The sequence below is a fragment of the Dunckerocampus dactyliophorus genome, chromosome 6 (genome assembly GCF_027744805.1).
Source record: "Dunckerocampus dactyliophorus isolate RoL2022-P2 chromosome 6, RoL_Ddac_1.1, whole genome shotgun sequence".
In the NCBI taxonomy this organism is placed as follows: Eukaryota; Metazoa; Chordata; class Actinopteri; order Syngnathiformes; family Syngnathidae; genus Dunckerocampus; species Dunckerocampus dactyliophorus.
In genome coordinates, this window is record NC_072824.1 from 25961126 (window position 1) to 25978260 (window position 17135).

The window sequence follows — 17135 nt, forward strand, 5'->3', positions numbered from 1 at the left end:
ATGCCCTTTTTTTTCTCCAATTTGCGCTGTGTGGTTACATGTTGCTGTATTATTAGTTTTTATTTAGTATACAGTATTTTGAAAAACAAAATAACCTCACTTCAATTATATAGTTCTTAGTATTACTTTTTATGGTGGTGTGTATGTGTTCTATTTACACTCTTCAATAAATATAGTTTTGCCCACTAGATGGCAGTATTAGAGCGGATAACAACAGTCATAAACGTTCTCCCCCATTTAAGACTGACAGGCGTCTGCTTTTTAGCTGTACATATCATTAATATTTAAAAGTTACGCAATTATTTTACATTTATACGTAGAATAAGCTAATGTTTAGGGGTAATCACCAAAACACAATATTATGACTGATTTGTCCAACAAAACTAATTTTATTACAGGTCTCTGATCAGACCTGTAAAACTAAAATCGGGAAAAGACAACATATTGTCTATCACGGCGGGAAATGTCTTCCGGGTTAGTATCGTGGTATGTTGTACTGTAGTCGTCTTCCGTAGATTGCATACTTTATATCAGTTACTAGTCATAGTTCGTTGTTTTTCACGGCGTTCTAACATCGTGATATCAGTAAAAAGCTGTTTTTTTAATATCATGGAAGACACGGCTGACACTTGTAATAGGTAGGCTCTATTTTGTCTCCACACAGCCACAAACTTTGAAGTCGTCAAATTGTCTGTCAGCATATTTTTATTTCTGTTTACAATGACGTCACCATTTAGTGAGAAAATACTTTCATTTCTGCTTATTATGACGTCATGATTTATTTAAAAAATACGTTTATTTCTCATTGCATTGAACTCATGAGTTACAGCATGGCGTTTGCAAAGGTTGACGCAAATGTGAGCATTTGAAGTAATCATGCACGAAAAGGTGATGTTCTTGTGTGCAGCATCATCACTAAGAAGAGGGAAGACTACCTGGAATGGCCTGACTACTTCATGGCTGTGGCCTTCTTGTCAGCACAGAGGAGCAAAGACCCCAACTCACAGGTCTTTTCATTTACATTTTATTTTTAATTCCATATTATTTAACTATTGCAAACTTTATTTTGCACACGGGAAGGCAAAGTGCAATTTCAGGTTTATTCTGAAAGTGCATGTCAGTACCTGATGGCTTTTCTAGCTGATTGTCCTTCGGTCATTCAGTGTTTTTTATTTTATTAGATTTATTTGTTATATTTTTCTATTCCAGCAACCTTTTTCACACGCCATGTCACACAACTGTGATTAAAAACCAAGTACAGTACACTGTACAATTTTTATTGTTGCCCTCTTAGAAGTTTCTTGAAAAGTTAATTTTACACAACAGGGCTATACGTGTACATTATTTAGTTATTAAAGAAACTAAATAGTCTTATCTTAAATGACAGCATTTCTTCTGTCTCTTCATGGTATTAATTAAATTACACATTTTTATTTTTACTTTGTGGGTAATTTTGGATGCTTTCTATTCTGCAAGTTTGCGAGATGCAGTTGTGGAGTAGAGACATACTGTATATAATATGTATGGGTGCTTGTCCACCCAATACCCCCACTGCCAACACACACACACACACAGTCTTTAAGTACGTGTGCACCCCAAAGGTAACTGGAGAGAAACGATTAAATTTTATTAAACAAATAGTCTGATATTATTAATCTTACACAATGCATGTCATGTCTGGCCCTTGTTGGCGTCAGTGTCGTGCATGGCAGAGGGAATTGCACTCATTATACAACACGTTTTTGTGTGCAAATGTATTTGCGAATCAGTGAGCATGTTATGGTTTTTGACTTTGGATTATTTTGAAGTTTTTCTATTGATATCTATTATGAAAGGTGGCAGATTAGTCATTTTATGACTACGCTGGGTATGTGCATGATTGTTTGTCAGTGTTCATTAGCCTCGTCCCCCCCAAAGCCCTAAACCTAGGGGAACACTGTAAAAGCGAAAGACACGCTTGCTGGTTTTTAGACGTTCTCTAAGCTCAAGTCTCACAGAATTTGCTGGAGTTGCATGTGATCTGTCGACATCATGCATGGTCATTGATGCATAGCTGATAGTATGGCAATGGACACGGGACGGACTACTAGATGGAGGAGAACTGTACCAGACAACTTTATATCCCACTAATTGACGCTCAAAGATATTGTTGTCAACATTTTTCGTGACCAAATAAACCACCGTTATGATAATATACTGAATAATAATAATAATAATAATAATAATACAGCTCGCTGTTTATCTACTTGTCTTTGTTTATTTACGTCAGGGCTGTCCTTTGACATTTGGAATTTAAAATAAAAACAATTTATGATAAAACAAAAAAACATACACATTTAAAGACAAATCTTTGTGTTTTTATTAGTTATTAGTATTGACATTTAAGCTTTTTCTAGCTGCTTTATGCCTTTTTGTTCCATTTTTCTGCTTTTGTTGGGTTTTTGTTTGTTTTATTTTTGCAATGTGGCACATTTCACTATTGGTCTCTGCGCCACACTTTGGACGCCCATACTTGTGTTGCCAGATTCTTCACCTTTGTTGATATTTAATTACCGAATAAATGCATGACGCAAGAAACATTCATATGTGCACAATTACTGGCTAAATATAGCGATAATGTCGCTAAATGATCAACACGGATCTCTTCTGTGTATGAGGCGGTGATCGCGGGTGCTTTAATCTTGCGAGATCTTAAGGCATGTCTGTTCAACTTGAGAGCTGCACTTTTACTCAGATTTCAGTCTGCAGAGAGCATTCAATGTGTACCTTTCATGATACAGATAAATTCATATCAATATCCAAGTATGTGTGCTACTTTTCAGATATATTTGGTAATAGATAACAATATATAACAGGCAACATATTTGAGATTGGACTGAAATGATCCTTTCTTCCCTTATTACAGGTAGGGACCAAAAGGTGTATGGTTTATTAATAACCTTGTACATGATCGAATCTCAAAATGTAATTTTCGCAATTAACGTTAATTATTCTACTGCAATTAGAAAGTCAACAGTGCAATGCGCAAAAGTTGTGCACAACCTGCACAACCAACCTTAGGAAGAAGTCATAGTAGATGTGTCATACGCTGGCGCGCTATTTATTCTGCTCGAACAAAACACGCCGAAAAGGCAAGTCAATTGACGACAATAACAATATTTTTGTACTTAAAAATAAGTATGGGCCTAATATCCTGCTAGTATTTATAATCATTTTGGTCACAATGATCGTGATGTTTTATTTGTAATTGCAGGTGGGTGCCTGCATTGTGAACCAGGAGAATAAGATTGTTGGTATTGGCTACAATGGTATGCCCAATGGTTGTGATGATGACCAGTTGCCTTGGGCTCGATCAGCTGACGACCGACTGGACACTAAATATCCCTACGGTGAGAATATGACTCCCTTTTGATCTGGCACATTGAAAACGATCACCCGCTACAGTGTCTGAAAACTACATAAGCAGTATTAACTTCATCGCCAATTCATTTTTAAAGAAACCTTTTGACATTAAAAGAAAAATGCTCGCAGCATTATATAGTTTGTCCCTCATGTGTGGACACATAAGTAAAAATGTTTAGAGTACAATTTATTATTCAATTCTTTAAAAAAAGATAAATATATGGCATTGTGCATTGTATAATGTATTTTATTGTTTTTTGGGGAGACAATTTTTAAAAGTCTGTCCAAGAATAACGGAGGAAAAATAGCCTTTTGGCTAATTCTGGTGCATATGCAGAAATGCTAATTAATATACACCGTGAAGTAAATCTAATTGTATAACAGGCATTTTTACCTCTGTGTCCAGACCCTGTAGATGACTTCATCATACAGTGGTCAGTCACCAGTACTAGCACACGCTGAGCTGTAGATGGCAGAATAGGAAAATTAATTATTAAATTTATTTGCGTTTTTTCTTGACAGTCTCTGACCTTCTCTGATGGAAAAAAATATCAGGTTTTACTTGTTATTCGACTGTCTGTGTTGAATTGGGGTAAAACAAACGTTTAATCTGGATGGACAGAAATAAACAGGGATCATTTCTGTACCCATGTTTACTTTTTGTGTTTGGAACAATTAATAGTTATCTAGTTGTCATAAAAAAAAAATGAATTGTGGTTTGCTCCACAGTGTGTCATGCAGAGCTCAATGCCATCATGAACAAGAACAGTGCTGACGTGAAGGGCTGCACCATGTATGTTGCGCTGTTTCCCTGCAATGAGTGTGCTAAGCTTATCATCCAAGCAGGTTGGTGTTGACAACATGCATGCACAAACACACACGCTGACATCTTTTATGATTACAGGTCGTCCTTGGGTTATGTCGTTGCGAGTTTTGTGGTTACGGCACTCCTATGAATTAATTAATTATTTAATTGTGGTCTGTAAACACTGGACAATCAGCACGCGCACGGAGGATGAATATGTACTGTACATGCAGCTGTGCGCAAGACGCTGCAGATGGATACAGAATGTGCCTCATTCACTTCATTGCTTATAATTGAGTCTTTGCGCTTCAATATGTCTACCAAGCGTAAAGAAAAGCCATCACCATAGAAATGAAAATCATCAGAAGCTCTGCGAGCAGAGAAACTGTGACGTCTGTCCTTAAAGATAAAGATCGCATCCTTGACCATGTGGAAGGATCTGCCCCTATGAAAGTGACAGTGATAACTAAGCAGTGTTCTGGAAGACCAGAATCAACGCTGTATCCCACTGACCCTCATGTTGATTCAGGAAGTCATCCTGTACCGTCTATGTCAGCACCTTCTGCAGATTCTCCTGCAGCGTCTCCTGCCACTTGTACTTCTTCCTCCCAATAAACCTCAAGAGAAGAAAGTGTGTTGTTCTCTTTTTATTATTGTTTCATATATATTATATATATTATGTCCTTCACGTTTAGTGTGTACAGTGTGAGTGACTCAGGAGTCAATTTAAGTTTCCTTAATCTGCTGCCACTTATAAGTTTGATCTCATTTACGAGTGCAAATGATAATAATGTTGTGGCCGGTCAGCGTCAAATATAATTACTACTATCATTCTCTTGCTATCATCATTCTCATGCTTTCACCCTCTGCCTAGGAATTAAGGAAGTGGTCTATCTTTCTGATAAGTACCATGACACACCAGAGATGACCGCCTCAAGGAGACTACTCAACATGGCAAGAATACAGTACAAGTGAGTACCTAGTTCATGCACAGGACTCCATTGTAACAGTCCAAATTAGTGCACGGGAGCTTCCAACGCCGCGCATACTGCCGTGTAAATACAGTAAGGTTAACAAAAAGCTATTTAGTTTATAGGTATAGATCTGTTCTACAGGAAAGCTATCCTTAAATCTTTTCTGTTATATAAAAAATACTGTAATTTCCGGACGATAGAGCACAGCCATATGTAAGCTGCGCCCTCTAAATTTAAAGAGAAAAAAAGATTTGTACATAGCTAGTACCTGCCTATAATTCGCACGTGTCCACGCCGTACCGTGGGATATTTAGTACACAGGAAGATGTTGCACAGAAATATCGTTTCAACCTCTAATTCCATAAATGCTTTTTTCCAAACAGCGCAGCTAACGCGGCTCGTTAAACAGTGCTGAACAGTGTATGTAACATGGTTAGTTTAACAGTAGCCTACCAGAAAAGTCATTCGTCGTCGTCTTCATCCATCTTCATGGACGTTTAATTCTAATCTAGTGTACGATTGGAAAATAAAATCTTAGATGAAATGAGAATATGTGACATGTTATGATAGTAATCATAACTTTTATGTAGTGGGAGTGTCTAAGGAGCCAAGGACTAGTTGACACGGATGGACCCAAGGTTGTTAATGTGAAATATCATTATGTTTGATTTCCGAATGACATTAAAAGAAATCCCCTTTATCCTTCGACCAGTCCACTTATGGGATTTACCACCCTGGTAGGTTGTTGGAGGAGGGTATTGATCCATTTCATGATGCATTTCAAGTGGTCTAACACAAGGCATTGGAATGACTTCATGACCTCAGATGTCAGAGTGGCAGGACTGTAGTCATTCAGTCCCGTGCTTGCAGGTTTCTTGGGGATTTGGTTGATGGTAGAACGTTTGAAGCCGGATTGAACTTCACACAGGTCTAGAGATTGATTGAAGATCTGAGTGAAAACTGGAGCCAGTTGATCAGCGCAGACTTTGAGGCAGGAGGGAGAGACGCCGTCCAGGCTAGGAACTTACTTGATCTTTTATTGTTTGAAAATCCTGTTTGTGGATGGGTAATATAGGTTGGAGGAGCACAGGGGGGAGTCACAGGTGTGATGGCAGCCATTGACAAGAGAACCACAACGGGGTAGTGGATGGGAGTCATTGGAGCTACGATGACCGTAGCTGGTGGCGGTTGGCATGTGAAAATGTTTATTTTCAAATCTGCAGTAGAATTGGCCTTCATTTTTAAGGAAATGGTCTCGTGGAGTTGGTGACGGCTTGCAGGCCTCGTCACATTGACGTGATGCTGATGTTAATTTCTTTCGTCAGCTGATTTCTGGTCTGCTTGTACAGGACCATATCCCCACTCCCGTTGGTGTCCTCATCATCCTGGCCGAGTTGGCAGAGCCTAGCTGTGAACCACTGCCTGTTGTTGAACGTGCGCAACGTTTTGGGACACTCGTGGCTTCGTCAAAGCTGATGTAGAATGTCCCAGTGTCTGTATATTTGTCTAAGCTGCTACTTAAAGATTCAAAGACACTCCAATCTGTCCGGTCCAAACAGTCCCGTTGTTCCAGCTTTGTTTAGTTGGTCCACATCCACTGTGTTCACCACAGGCTTTGCAGATTGAAGTTTGCGCCTGTAGGCTGGTATTAGCTGGATTAAACAGGGAACGTCACAATGTGTGTCTTTTCTTGTGGCGTTGCAGGGATCCAGAGTGTAACTGTCTCTGGTGGAACTGTCACTGTGCTGCTTTTATTTTCAACTTCATGGTTTAGTTTTGCTCTGTTGAAGTCCTCAGAATATTAAGGAGTGAGTCGGACTGTTTTAGCTCCAATCCAGTTATCAGGTCAGCCAGAGTTTGTAGCGCGCCCTTCATGTACGCCCAAGGTGAAATGTGAGTAGAACACAGCACTTACAGTATGTACACTTTGAGACTTAGACTTAGACTTAAACAGCATCTGTAAGTCTGGACTGCAGTTTGATGCTCCGTGACGCGGTCCGCTCTGTGAAGCTGGACAGCTGTAGCACATTGTCCATAAAACTTAGTGGATTAGGGAAAGCGCAGTACTGAGGCGGCCATGCACGGTGGCACTTTGGCCTTCATCCACACACAAACACAGGCTTTTGTCTGTAAAAATTGAGCATTTGGAAAACTACTGCCAGGCTGAAGATTTTTGAACACTCCAGCTTCAGATTTCTTGTCTGGGCTGTGAAAACTGAATTTTTCACTTGTCGCTGTGAGATGATGTAACAATTGTGTGCCGTCGTTTCCACTCTAGATAAGTATAATTGAATCTGTGCAATGGCAAACATAGCATGGTTTTAAACATAGTGAGAGGACTTTTCGCATGTTTGAGCATAAACATACTCCTACTTTAGCTTTACACTGACAAACAAAGGCACCCCATCGGCCTTGAAGGACGCTGCTGCTGCTGCTCTTTTGCTGATAGAAATTATGATATCATACTGATAACATTAAAAAATAGCTCAGATAACTAATAATTAAAAAGAAAAAAACGCTCCAGTGAGGCGAGACTACCCATACTGTCCTGTAGGGTGAGCAAATGAAGTGCTCTTTTTCTTCTACAGTACGTGTGATGCGTCGTAAACAAATATGACGTTGATCTTCTGGACCCTCCCCTCTGCGTCAGACACCTCGCACGCCAGTTGTAACGCTCCACAAACACTTACGAGAGGGGAAAAAAAAAGACATAGACCCTCAACACACCAAACCCCACCAGCCACCCGAAACGCGTTCTGAATTGGAAGGTCGGTCATCCCAAGTATACTCGTGAAACTTGGTGGAACATAAGACTTGTGTTTCTGACTCCACAATTACTGCGACTACCCCGATTTACTTGTACGCTGTGCAAAGGCAATTCTCACTAAGTATGTTAAATTCCATTGCCTCGCTCCCCAGTCTAATGGTGTCATCAAACGTTGGCGAACTAGACCGTTGGGTAGGATGCGTACAGTTTTATTGATTAACATTTCTGCTTTCATGTTTTTTTGTCTTCTTGCGGTAGGCAATTCCAGCCCAAGAGGACTTCGATTGTCATTGATTTTAATTCCATTAACCATCCACCGCTGCTGAACAGCTCGACAAAGTAAAAATATAAATCTCTGATAACGGGGAGCCGCTGAATGAGAACGACATGACACAGAATGGAGACACTTCCTGCCTTTTTTTTAATGTTTTAGGCTGTCTTACTATTTCAGCCTAAATGATTTGGAAGAATGTATTTTTCTGTTTTTACAACGTCACTTGAAAAACCCAATGCTGGGGACCTTTCAATGTGGGTTTAAGAACGTAAGATCAGTTTAAGACGTTGAGTTTTGACATGGCTATTGGCACATGGGGGGGCCAGACATGTGTTTATGAGTCTTTATCTTGGTATTTACCTCTTTTACATAGTTTAAAGCCTATCCCAGACACAGCAGTTGACTTTGCTGCTCATATTTGCTCCCTATTCATTATCTGTTTTAAATTGTCCGTATTGGGACTCCACTGAAATGGCATCACCTGTACTGCTGCTCTACCTTTGCTGCAGGCACTTTCAGGTCATGGTTCTAGAATGAGCTTTTGGTTTTCCCAGCTACACCTCTTGAACAATATACATGGATATGGTGCCTAAAAAGAGGCTGGGAACCAAAAATAATATCATTTGTTTCTAGTTAGTGTCTGAAGGATGTTACTTTTTAAACTTTTAAGTACATTTTTTGGTGTTGGCTTTCACATTTGAGTGAGATAGCGACCTCTGGTTGTATGACTGCTTCTGTTGCTACTTTCCAACATCAGAGGCTGCTAATTGCAAAGCAGTACAGCCTATCTTATTGTTCCTCAACTTATTTATTATATCTTATGCTGCTCAATGGTGTGAAGGTTGCTATGTGCATTTTGCAACATTGTAACACGTGCAACCATGTCGACGGTTCACGGAAAAATGTACAACTTGGGTGAATAAATCGGGTACACACACAGAATGTTCCTTCATTACACGTACGTACGATGCATCTCAATGGCACAGAGTGTGCAACATACTTTTTGTAACATTTTGTGTAACCACGGTGACAGAATTAACGAAAAAGTTGAAATTATTAGGTAAAAAAAATGAATGTGAAACCGTCATATGCGCCCCTTCTTCCAGGCCGTGTTGGCCAGTTGTTGAGGGTCACAGGACGAGACCATGCATGAGATTGGGTCCATGAGAACGACATGAGATGAGATTTTAACATTAAGGTGAAGAAAAGTGCAATGAAAACATATGACTAGACAAACAGAGTCGCAGAACAATGCAGGTGCTTTTTCAAACGTTTATGATCACACAAATTGACGCTAAACTATATTATTGTCAACATTTTTGAGACCAAATAAACCACTCTTATGGTACTATTTAATTATAATAAATAGTAATATATCATAATAATGCAATATTTCCTTTAATGTGTCATCTTTCATTCTGGAAAGTTGTGGAAATGGCGTTTGACATTTTCTCACAGGCAATTTGTACTGAAGTCTTGAAATGCTGGCTTCCACCTTGAAGTTGAACACTGCCGATCTACTTGTCTTCTTCTACTGTATTTATGTCCGGGCTGTCCAGCTGTCCTTTGATATTTAGAATAAAAAAGTATACATACAGTGTCAACATTTTAGCATTTTCTAGTTACTCTGCAAAAGGCAGAACGGAGGAAACTGGACTCTTCTTGTTGGTTGCCTCATTTCAAGCTTGTGGGGATTAACATGACCTGGAGGATTGGAGAATCTGCAGACATTTTTTTCTAGTTACATTATCCCTTTTTGCTCTATTTTTCGACTTTTGCCAGGTTTTATTTCTGTAATGAGCCACGTCACGCAGATGGCCCCTGTGCCACACTTTGGACACGTGCTTGTTTCACCAGGACGGGGAGGTGCTGCCAAGCGACGGAGGATTGTGTCCAAGCTCTGCCTTTTTTAGTTCTGTTGCTAGTCAGGGGTTGAATGCATTGTGGAGGGGTTTATGCAGCTTTCAGACTCGCATTGCATTGCATGATACTTCACCTTTGATGTACTTAATAACTGAATTAATTCATTCATTGTTAATGTGCACCCCTACTCGTCAATATGGATCTCCTGTAGTGTATGCATGAGGTGTGTTATGAAGGGGAGTTATGCTCGCCACATTACCATTATTAATGTTGACGGTGATTAACGGGAACAGCCATTAAGGGTGCAGACATGTCTGAACTTGTATTTGTTTTGAGCTGACAAATCTTAAGTAACTGATCTAATATAGAATTACAGCTTCTGCTTGCGCATGAACAAGGATGCAGCTGTTCAACTCAAATGGGGGAAAAAAAACAGCCGCATGTCACTCTCTGATGCTGGGAACACCGAGGTAGGTTGGATTGCAATGTGTGCGTAAAGCAGTTCATGTCCAGATCCAATCTTGCCTCACACACCGCCAAGCCACGTCCACATTACTGTACGATCATTCATAGCAGCGATGCCGTAGTTCAGGCTGATTCTGGCTGCCGTGTTCTCATGAAGCAGCTTTTCTCCAAACGAGAAGTCTTGGATCTTGTAATTTTAGTCTTGTGAGATCTTGTGGCAGCCCGACCAGGCACACAATCATGCCGGAGCACATTTAAAAAATCTCAATGTAGTTCACATGTCTGGATTACATTTTTTGTGACCAAATTTTGCTTTGGCTCTGTTGCCGTCAAAAGAGTGCGAGAGACATCAGGCCCGTTAGTGTGTAGAGGGGGGGCTCATTAAAGTCGAGTTAGAGGAAGCAGGAAGGTTTTAGTTTGCGATTTAAACGTCGTCTCTCACCCAGCGTCATGTCTTTCGGTGAAAACGTGGACATACTTGTCACTTTGATGTGTGACAAGACATGACAGCGTTTTCTGGACAAAAACCCCAAAGTCACACTTTTTCTTTTTACATTTCTCCGAGGCCCTTTTTTAACCGATTTAAAAATTGAACACAGGCCTGTCTTGGACTCGTTATCTTGAACCATTTGGCTGTGACAAGCATTTGTATGACATGAAGTTTCACTCTGACTTAGTGACTCTGCCGCGTCACAGGCAAGATGGCGGGCACCAGCAGGCGCAGCTAATTGGAGTCATCCTCTTCGGTCACATGGCAGGTCCTCCTCGCTGGCACAATAGACTCGATGGCGCTTTTCTAATAGTGTCATTTAACACCGCGTGTCTACACCACTCAAGGTCAGCCATCTTATCCCACATCGTGAGGCACACATGGAGCTCAGCTATTCGATGAAGCCAAACTATTAGGTACACATCAAATATTGGTACACTTAATGCATACATGTTGGTAAATACAAACAATGGGTTCACAGATACTTCCTTACATACAGTATATTACACACACACACAATACCTGGAAGACTTGCTGTGATAAATGGAACCATAAACACCCCAAAATCCTGAAGGATTCGTGACCTCAAGCTGAAACCAACTTGGGTTCTGCAGCAGGACTATGATCCAAAACACACAAGCAGGTCCACCTCTGGATGGTTGAAGAAAAAGAAAATGAAGACTTTGGAGTGGCCTCGTCAAAGTCCTGACCTGAATCCAATGTGTTACAAGGTCTCTGGTGTGAACGGGTAGCAGATGTTATCGTCGGAAGTTCAACATGGCACTGCATGCAAAGAACTCTCGGGATGTGGAAAAATAGAATTGTTGCTCTATGTAAAGATGTTCTAGCCTGAAAGAAGGCTGCACTCTACATTAAATAGGTCTGCATGGTGGCCGTCCAAGAAGGAGGCCTCTTCTAAACATGTGCTGAAAACAGTCAGACGAAGGACATGGGTTACTGGAGACATGTCCTGTGGTTGGACGAGCCCAACATGGACTTATGTGGTTCAGATAATGCCAAGCGTGTGCGGCAGTACAAAGAAAGATGTGCCTCGCCTACAGTCAAGCGTGGTGTTCCGAGTGTCATGGTCTGGGGCCGCATGAGTGCTGCCGGCAATGGGGAGCTACTGTTTATTGTTTATATGATGCCAACATGTATTTTGACATACTGAAGCATAGCATGAACGCCTCCCTTGGGAAACCGGGCCACATGGCAGTATTCCAACATGAAAAGAACCCCAAACACACTTCCAAGACCACCACTGCCCCGCTAAAGAAGTAAAGCATCTCTCCAGACCTAAACCCTGTTGAGCATGTGTGGGGCGTTCTCAAGCTGCCCCAGGCTGCGACTGTCCTGGGTGCAGCAGGAGTGTCTAATGTGAATCAAAGCCTAAATGAATGAGAATCCTGGGTGACGTAACCGAATTGACCAGTCAGTGTTTGGGCTACTGCTGTAAGAAAGCCTCAGCTTATTTCTCTGCTCTCTTCTTGAGGGTCTTCCATCCATTTTCTGTACCGCTTCTCCTCATTAGGGTCGTGAGGGTATGCTGGAGCCTATCCCAGCTGACTTTGGGCGACAGGCGGGGCACACCCAGGGCACATGTCGACAAACAACCATTCACACTCACCTTCATAGCTATGGACAATTTAGAGTCGGCAATTAACCTAACCATTTTTGGAATGTGGGAGAAAACCCACGCACGCACGGTGAGAACATGCAAAACTCCACACAGAAATGCCCAATGGAGATTTGAACCCAGGTCTTCCCGATCTCCTGATTGTGACTGTGTGGGAGCGGTGCGGCTCACCTGGCTGTCGATCACGGTGTGTAGTGTTTTTTCACATTGAACTACCCAAAGCGCCTGTGCAGTGCCAACCGGCGTGCAGTAATCAAGTCTCTCAGCAAGCGGGCTGTAGCGTCATCTGTCAGTGATGATGCCAACCATCGCCTTCACCCTCTCAGTACCGCCTGCTGCATCAGCCACCAGCTCAAACTGAGCTTTATAGGCTTCGCATGTGTACTGATGGGTGCTGCCATGTTTGTTCACCTTGACCCACCTTCCACCCACTCGCGCCGCTATGGCGGTCCGTACTCGGCACAGTTAGAGCCAGGCATGTCTATTACACACACGCTGGCTTCCTCCCGTACTTTCAGTTGAGTGCTGAAGTCGCCGAACATCCGCCCGTAGTGCAGCAGGTTGAAACCGGAGCTCCTGACCCCACTGTCATGCCCCTGGTCGGGGTCAAGCAGAGACTCACGTCGCCGCTGCACTTCAGACAGGTTGGTGCAGCGCCTGCAGTTATGTGGTTGCTGTACTGTACTGTCGTGGTGAAGCTTTGCTCAGCCGCAAGGAGATCCCAGAGTAAATCTAGGACACGCTGGAGGGAATTATGTCTCTCAGCTGGCCTGGGAACGCCTCAGTGGTCTCCCCAAGTGGAACTGGAGGAGGTGGCCGGAGATTGAGAAGTCTAGGCTTCCCTACTGAGATGCTGCCACAGTGATCCTGCCCGGAATGAGTGGAAGAAAATGGATGGACCGACATGTCAATCGAGGTAAATCTTGATATTGATCATACTGTCGTAACAAGAGCAGAATAAATAACCAGGACGTGTGGTTGTAGCATTTTTTTATGCAGTATGACCATCAGTAATAAAACCTAAAACGAGACAGGAGACGTTTCAAGGATTTTATTGTTTAACTGTAGAAACACTAGTAGTCTAGTATTGTTGTACAGATAAGAGTGGAATTTGTCAACCTTTGAAATAAAGACGATAAACCCATAAACACACCATCAATTTATCTTGCTTCTGAAAAAAAAAATAGTGGCATATGATGTTACAGTAACACGCTCTGATAAGTTTCTTTAAAAATAATTCCGATGGCATTCCTACCCTTGGAAACAAACCCACACATGAAATAACCTCGAAGAGTACAGAGAGCCACAGTCAATGGCAAAACATCCACACGATTCTTGATTTATTGTTACTCACCAAAGTCACTGATGGCGATACACTGGCCTCTTAAAGAGAAACGAGCAAAAATGTAGAGAGAAGCAACGATCGGTTACTACTCACAGCGATCCCCCTCCCCCCTAGAAAAGCCAAGACGACATGTTTCTATTGCAAGCAATCCTACCTACTTTGACCGATAAAAGCACGCATTCTATGCATTATGGGACTGAGTCACATTTTGCAGAATTGTACTATTTCTGGACTTACGAGAGGGTTCAGTGCCGGACCGCTGAGCCAAGTGGGCCCACAAAAGAGTCCATCCACAGAGAACCATGAGCAGCCGTGGCACAATGCTACGTTCTTACATGGAGCTGTTGATGCACGGGGACAATGAGGAGTTTACATGAACTAACCAAACGGATAATATACCGTGTATCACTAACAAAGAAACAAAACACAATTGAAAAATGACTGGTTTTGTTTGATCAACCTTTCAAAAGCGCAGGACCGCAGCAAGTACTAGGGGGTGCCGGATCGTGTCTGTGTTGCCATGGCGATTGCTCAACATCCACGTAACTAGAAGAACGTCGGCTAAAAGCTTAACGTAACTGATTTTAGGCAAACAAAAGACAATTCAAACAACAAGCATTTCAGTGGGAACATGGAAAACAAGCAAACAGGCAGAGAACAGCATATGTCATGAGTATTTTCTTAAAACAAAACACAAATGTGACCATTTGAAAGCTAACACTTAGCCGTCCCAACGGTACAAGTATCGTTCCTCTACCGCTAAAACTCGCTGAACAAGAAGCTTCATTTACTTTTATCCAGTAGCAAAGATATGTACATTTTCATATCTACAATAACCATTAAAGTTTCCCCTTGACTTTCATACCCACATAATTCATGTACTGTAGACCAGGGGTCTCAAACTCACGGCCCACAGAGCGTTCGTGTTTTTCTAACACCCAGCTTATGTTCCTTAGAACCGTTCATGTTCTTATCTGTTATTAGTAAAGACTGAAAGGTTGTACTTTTTGGGGGGGGCATACCTCATACCCAGGCTCGACTGCCCCCAGGCAAGTTGAGTTTGAGACCCCTGATGTAGACCTTGTAGATGCACACAAAATGTTTCTTTAGGATTTTCGGATATGTCTTTGGCTAGAAAACTGGCCCACGGTTGAAAAGGTTACGCTTGCAGTCCATTCCGGTGGTGGTCGTAGTAATAGTAATAGTGGTATCTGTTATAGTATGTAAACACATTTTTTCTTCATTTTTATATCCACTTTTTTCCCCAAAACAAAACAAAAATAATCAAACAGAACATCCATTACTTCGTACTAATCATTGTTCGTTTCTGTGCTTGTCCCTCTTGGAGAGAGTCCACAACAGTTCCCTTCGATGGCTTCAGCCATGAAAACAAAAAGGTCCTTATCGACATGGCCGACGGGGGTCAAAAAAACGTACATCCGGACCCTCGCTTGAACGATACGGGCAACATGTTCACTGTTCGGACTGTTGAGAACTGTCACAAATGCTCGGCGACTCATCCAGTCGTAATGGCGCCTGCTGAAATGCTCGTTTTACATCCCACCGCATCACAGCTTGGCAGCGTGACATCCAGCATTCAGGTTTGCCCCACCTTCCACAGACAGACGGGGGGGAGGGTGGGGCAGGCATGCGTGCTGTTTAAAGGCTGGTAGAAAGAACGTAAGAAGGAGAGAGAACGTAAGTAAGAAAGAAAGAAAAGGCTTTGCTCAACTGACTGAAGGTTTTGTTGGCTGTTGTTTTAAATCACATCTGGATTTTTCCTGATTGTTTTCCTTATCTTTGTAACTCCTTGTTGATTATCCTCAGAGAAAAATACCTTTTATGTGTTCTTCAGTGAACACCTTTGACTCGCACTGCAGTTCAGTCAGCAACATCCTTTTAGTGTTAAAAAGTTTTTGAAGTCTTTTCGGCGTGTCCGACAGTCCCTTTGCTGATGCCGTTACCTCCTCCCTATCTCACTCTGGCGTAAGAACTGAATGTTGTTCGCACTGTCAGCTAGCTGTGGGTACTGCTCGATGGACAAGACGTAATATCCGTCGTAACCTGCCACCTTCCCGCCGCTCAGCAGCTGCCTTTTCTCGCCCTCGGTCCACAGCCGGACGCCCTCCTCGCCGTCTCTCACTCGCTGCTGCTCACGGGTCCAGGCACTTGCCAACGCCCTCTGTCTCGCATGCTCCAGGACTCGTGCTTTCTCCTCGTCCAGCGTTGTCCCGTAACGCACATGGAGTGCCAGAGTGCCGTACTGCAGCTCCACATCAGCAAAGCGCCGTGTTCGGCCGTTCATCACCGTTGTAGACTGCGACACTGTGACATTCACACCGTTTTCCAGCGATTTACGTCCTGAGGTTAGACGCAGTGCGCTGAGATCATTCTCGGGCAGACTGGTCTTGATAAAGTAGTGCGTGTCTCGTCCTTCCACTGTAAAATGCAGGCCTTCCAGGTAAAAGGCGTTGTTTAAAACCGCGGCCACTTTGATGCAGTCCTCGTTGGCGATGTTGAGGGCGTTGGTCACCACGCGGCCTTGAATCACGGCAAGCATCACTCCTTTCCCAATGAGCGACTTGATGGTGGCAAACCAAAGCCAAGGTCTAGCGTGGTCGGAATAGCGTCGGCTGAGCTGGATTTTGGGCATCCGCTCGAAGGACAGGAAGGCCCGACACTGGCGAGTCACCTCCTGCTGGACACCTGAGATAGACTGACGAACATAACAAAGACAATTTCAGGCACATCCGCACAAAATACCGACAGGGCGGTGGATGAGTGAGGAGGATAAACGGGGTTGGGTGGTGAACGGAGGTGTGTGGGGGGGGATGGGGCTGGGTGGTGGATGGGGGTCGAGGCCACACTTCCAAAGAACGTAACATACAACACGATTAGTACTACATGGGCACACTACGGCCGTTAAGCTGTATAATGCGTCCCGCCTAAATTATTTTCATTAAAAGCCTTCAACTGGCAGCGTGCCGCCATTGTTCAGTAGCGACGGGGAAGGGGGGCTACAAGCTGGAGCTATGAATTAACTGAACTTAATGAACTATTAATTCACACGGTTCAAACTGTTCCTGTTGCACTTGACTTCGTTGTCGCACTTTC

General features: G+C 42.7%; 2 protein-coding genes across 9 annotated transcripts in view; one reads left to right on the forward strand and one right to left on the reverse strand.

Annotated features, from left to right (window-relative positions):
- The first annotated feature begins 471 nt into the window (after positions 1–471).
- Positions 472–9573, forward strand: dctd (dCMP deaminase). 2 transcript variants are annotated; one of them, XM_054779203.1, is made up of 6 exons: positions 472–638; positions 908–1007; positions 3254–3389; positions 4132–4248; positions 5082–5178; positions 8207–9572. In XM_054779203.1, the coding sequence occupies exons 1-6, from the start codon at positions 610–612 to the stop codon at positions 8289–8291; spliced, it is 564 nt and encodes a 187-aa protein (XP_054635178.1). In that variant the 5' UTR covers positions 472–609; the 3' UTR covers positions 8292–9572. The 2 variants fall into 2 exon arrangements, with proteins under 2 accessions (XP_054635178.1, XP_054635179.1); XM_054779204.1 differs by having other exon boundaries at positions 496–638; positions 889–1007; positions 8207–9573.
- Positions 9574–13697: 4124 nt separating this feature from the next.
- Positions 13698–17135, reverse strand: part of tenm3 (teneurin transmembrane protein 3) — a 247966-nt gene continuing 244528 nt past the window's right edge. For 5 of the 7 annotated variants that reach the window (XM_054779774.1, XM_054779773.1, XM_054779772.1 and 2 more), the window contains one exon: positions 13698–16737. In XM_054779774.1, the coding sequence (XP_054635749.1) occupies positions 15982–16737 (756 nt within the window). In that variant the 3' untranslated portion in view covers positions 13698–15981. The remainder of the gene's footprint in view (positions 16738–17135) is intronic. The other 2 variants (XM_054779776.1, XM_054779775.1) reach the window with 1 other exon arrangement.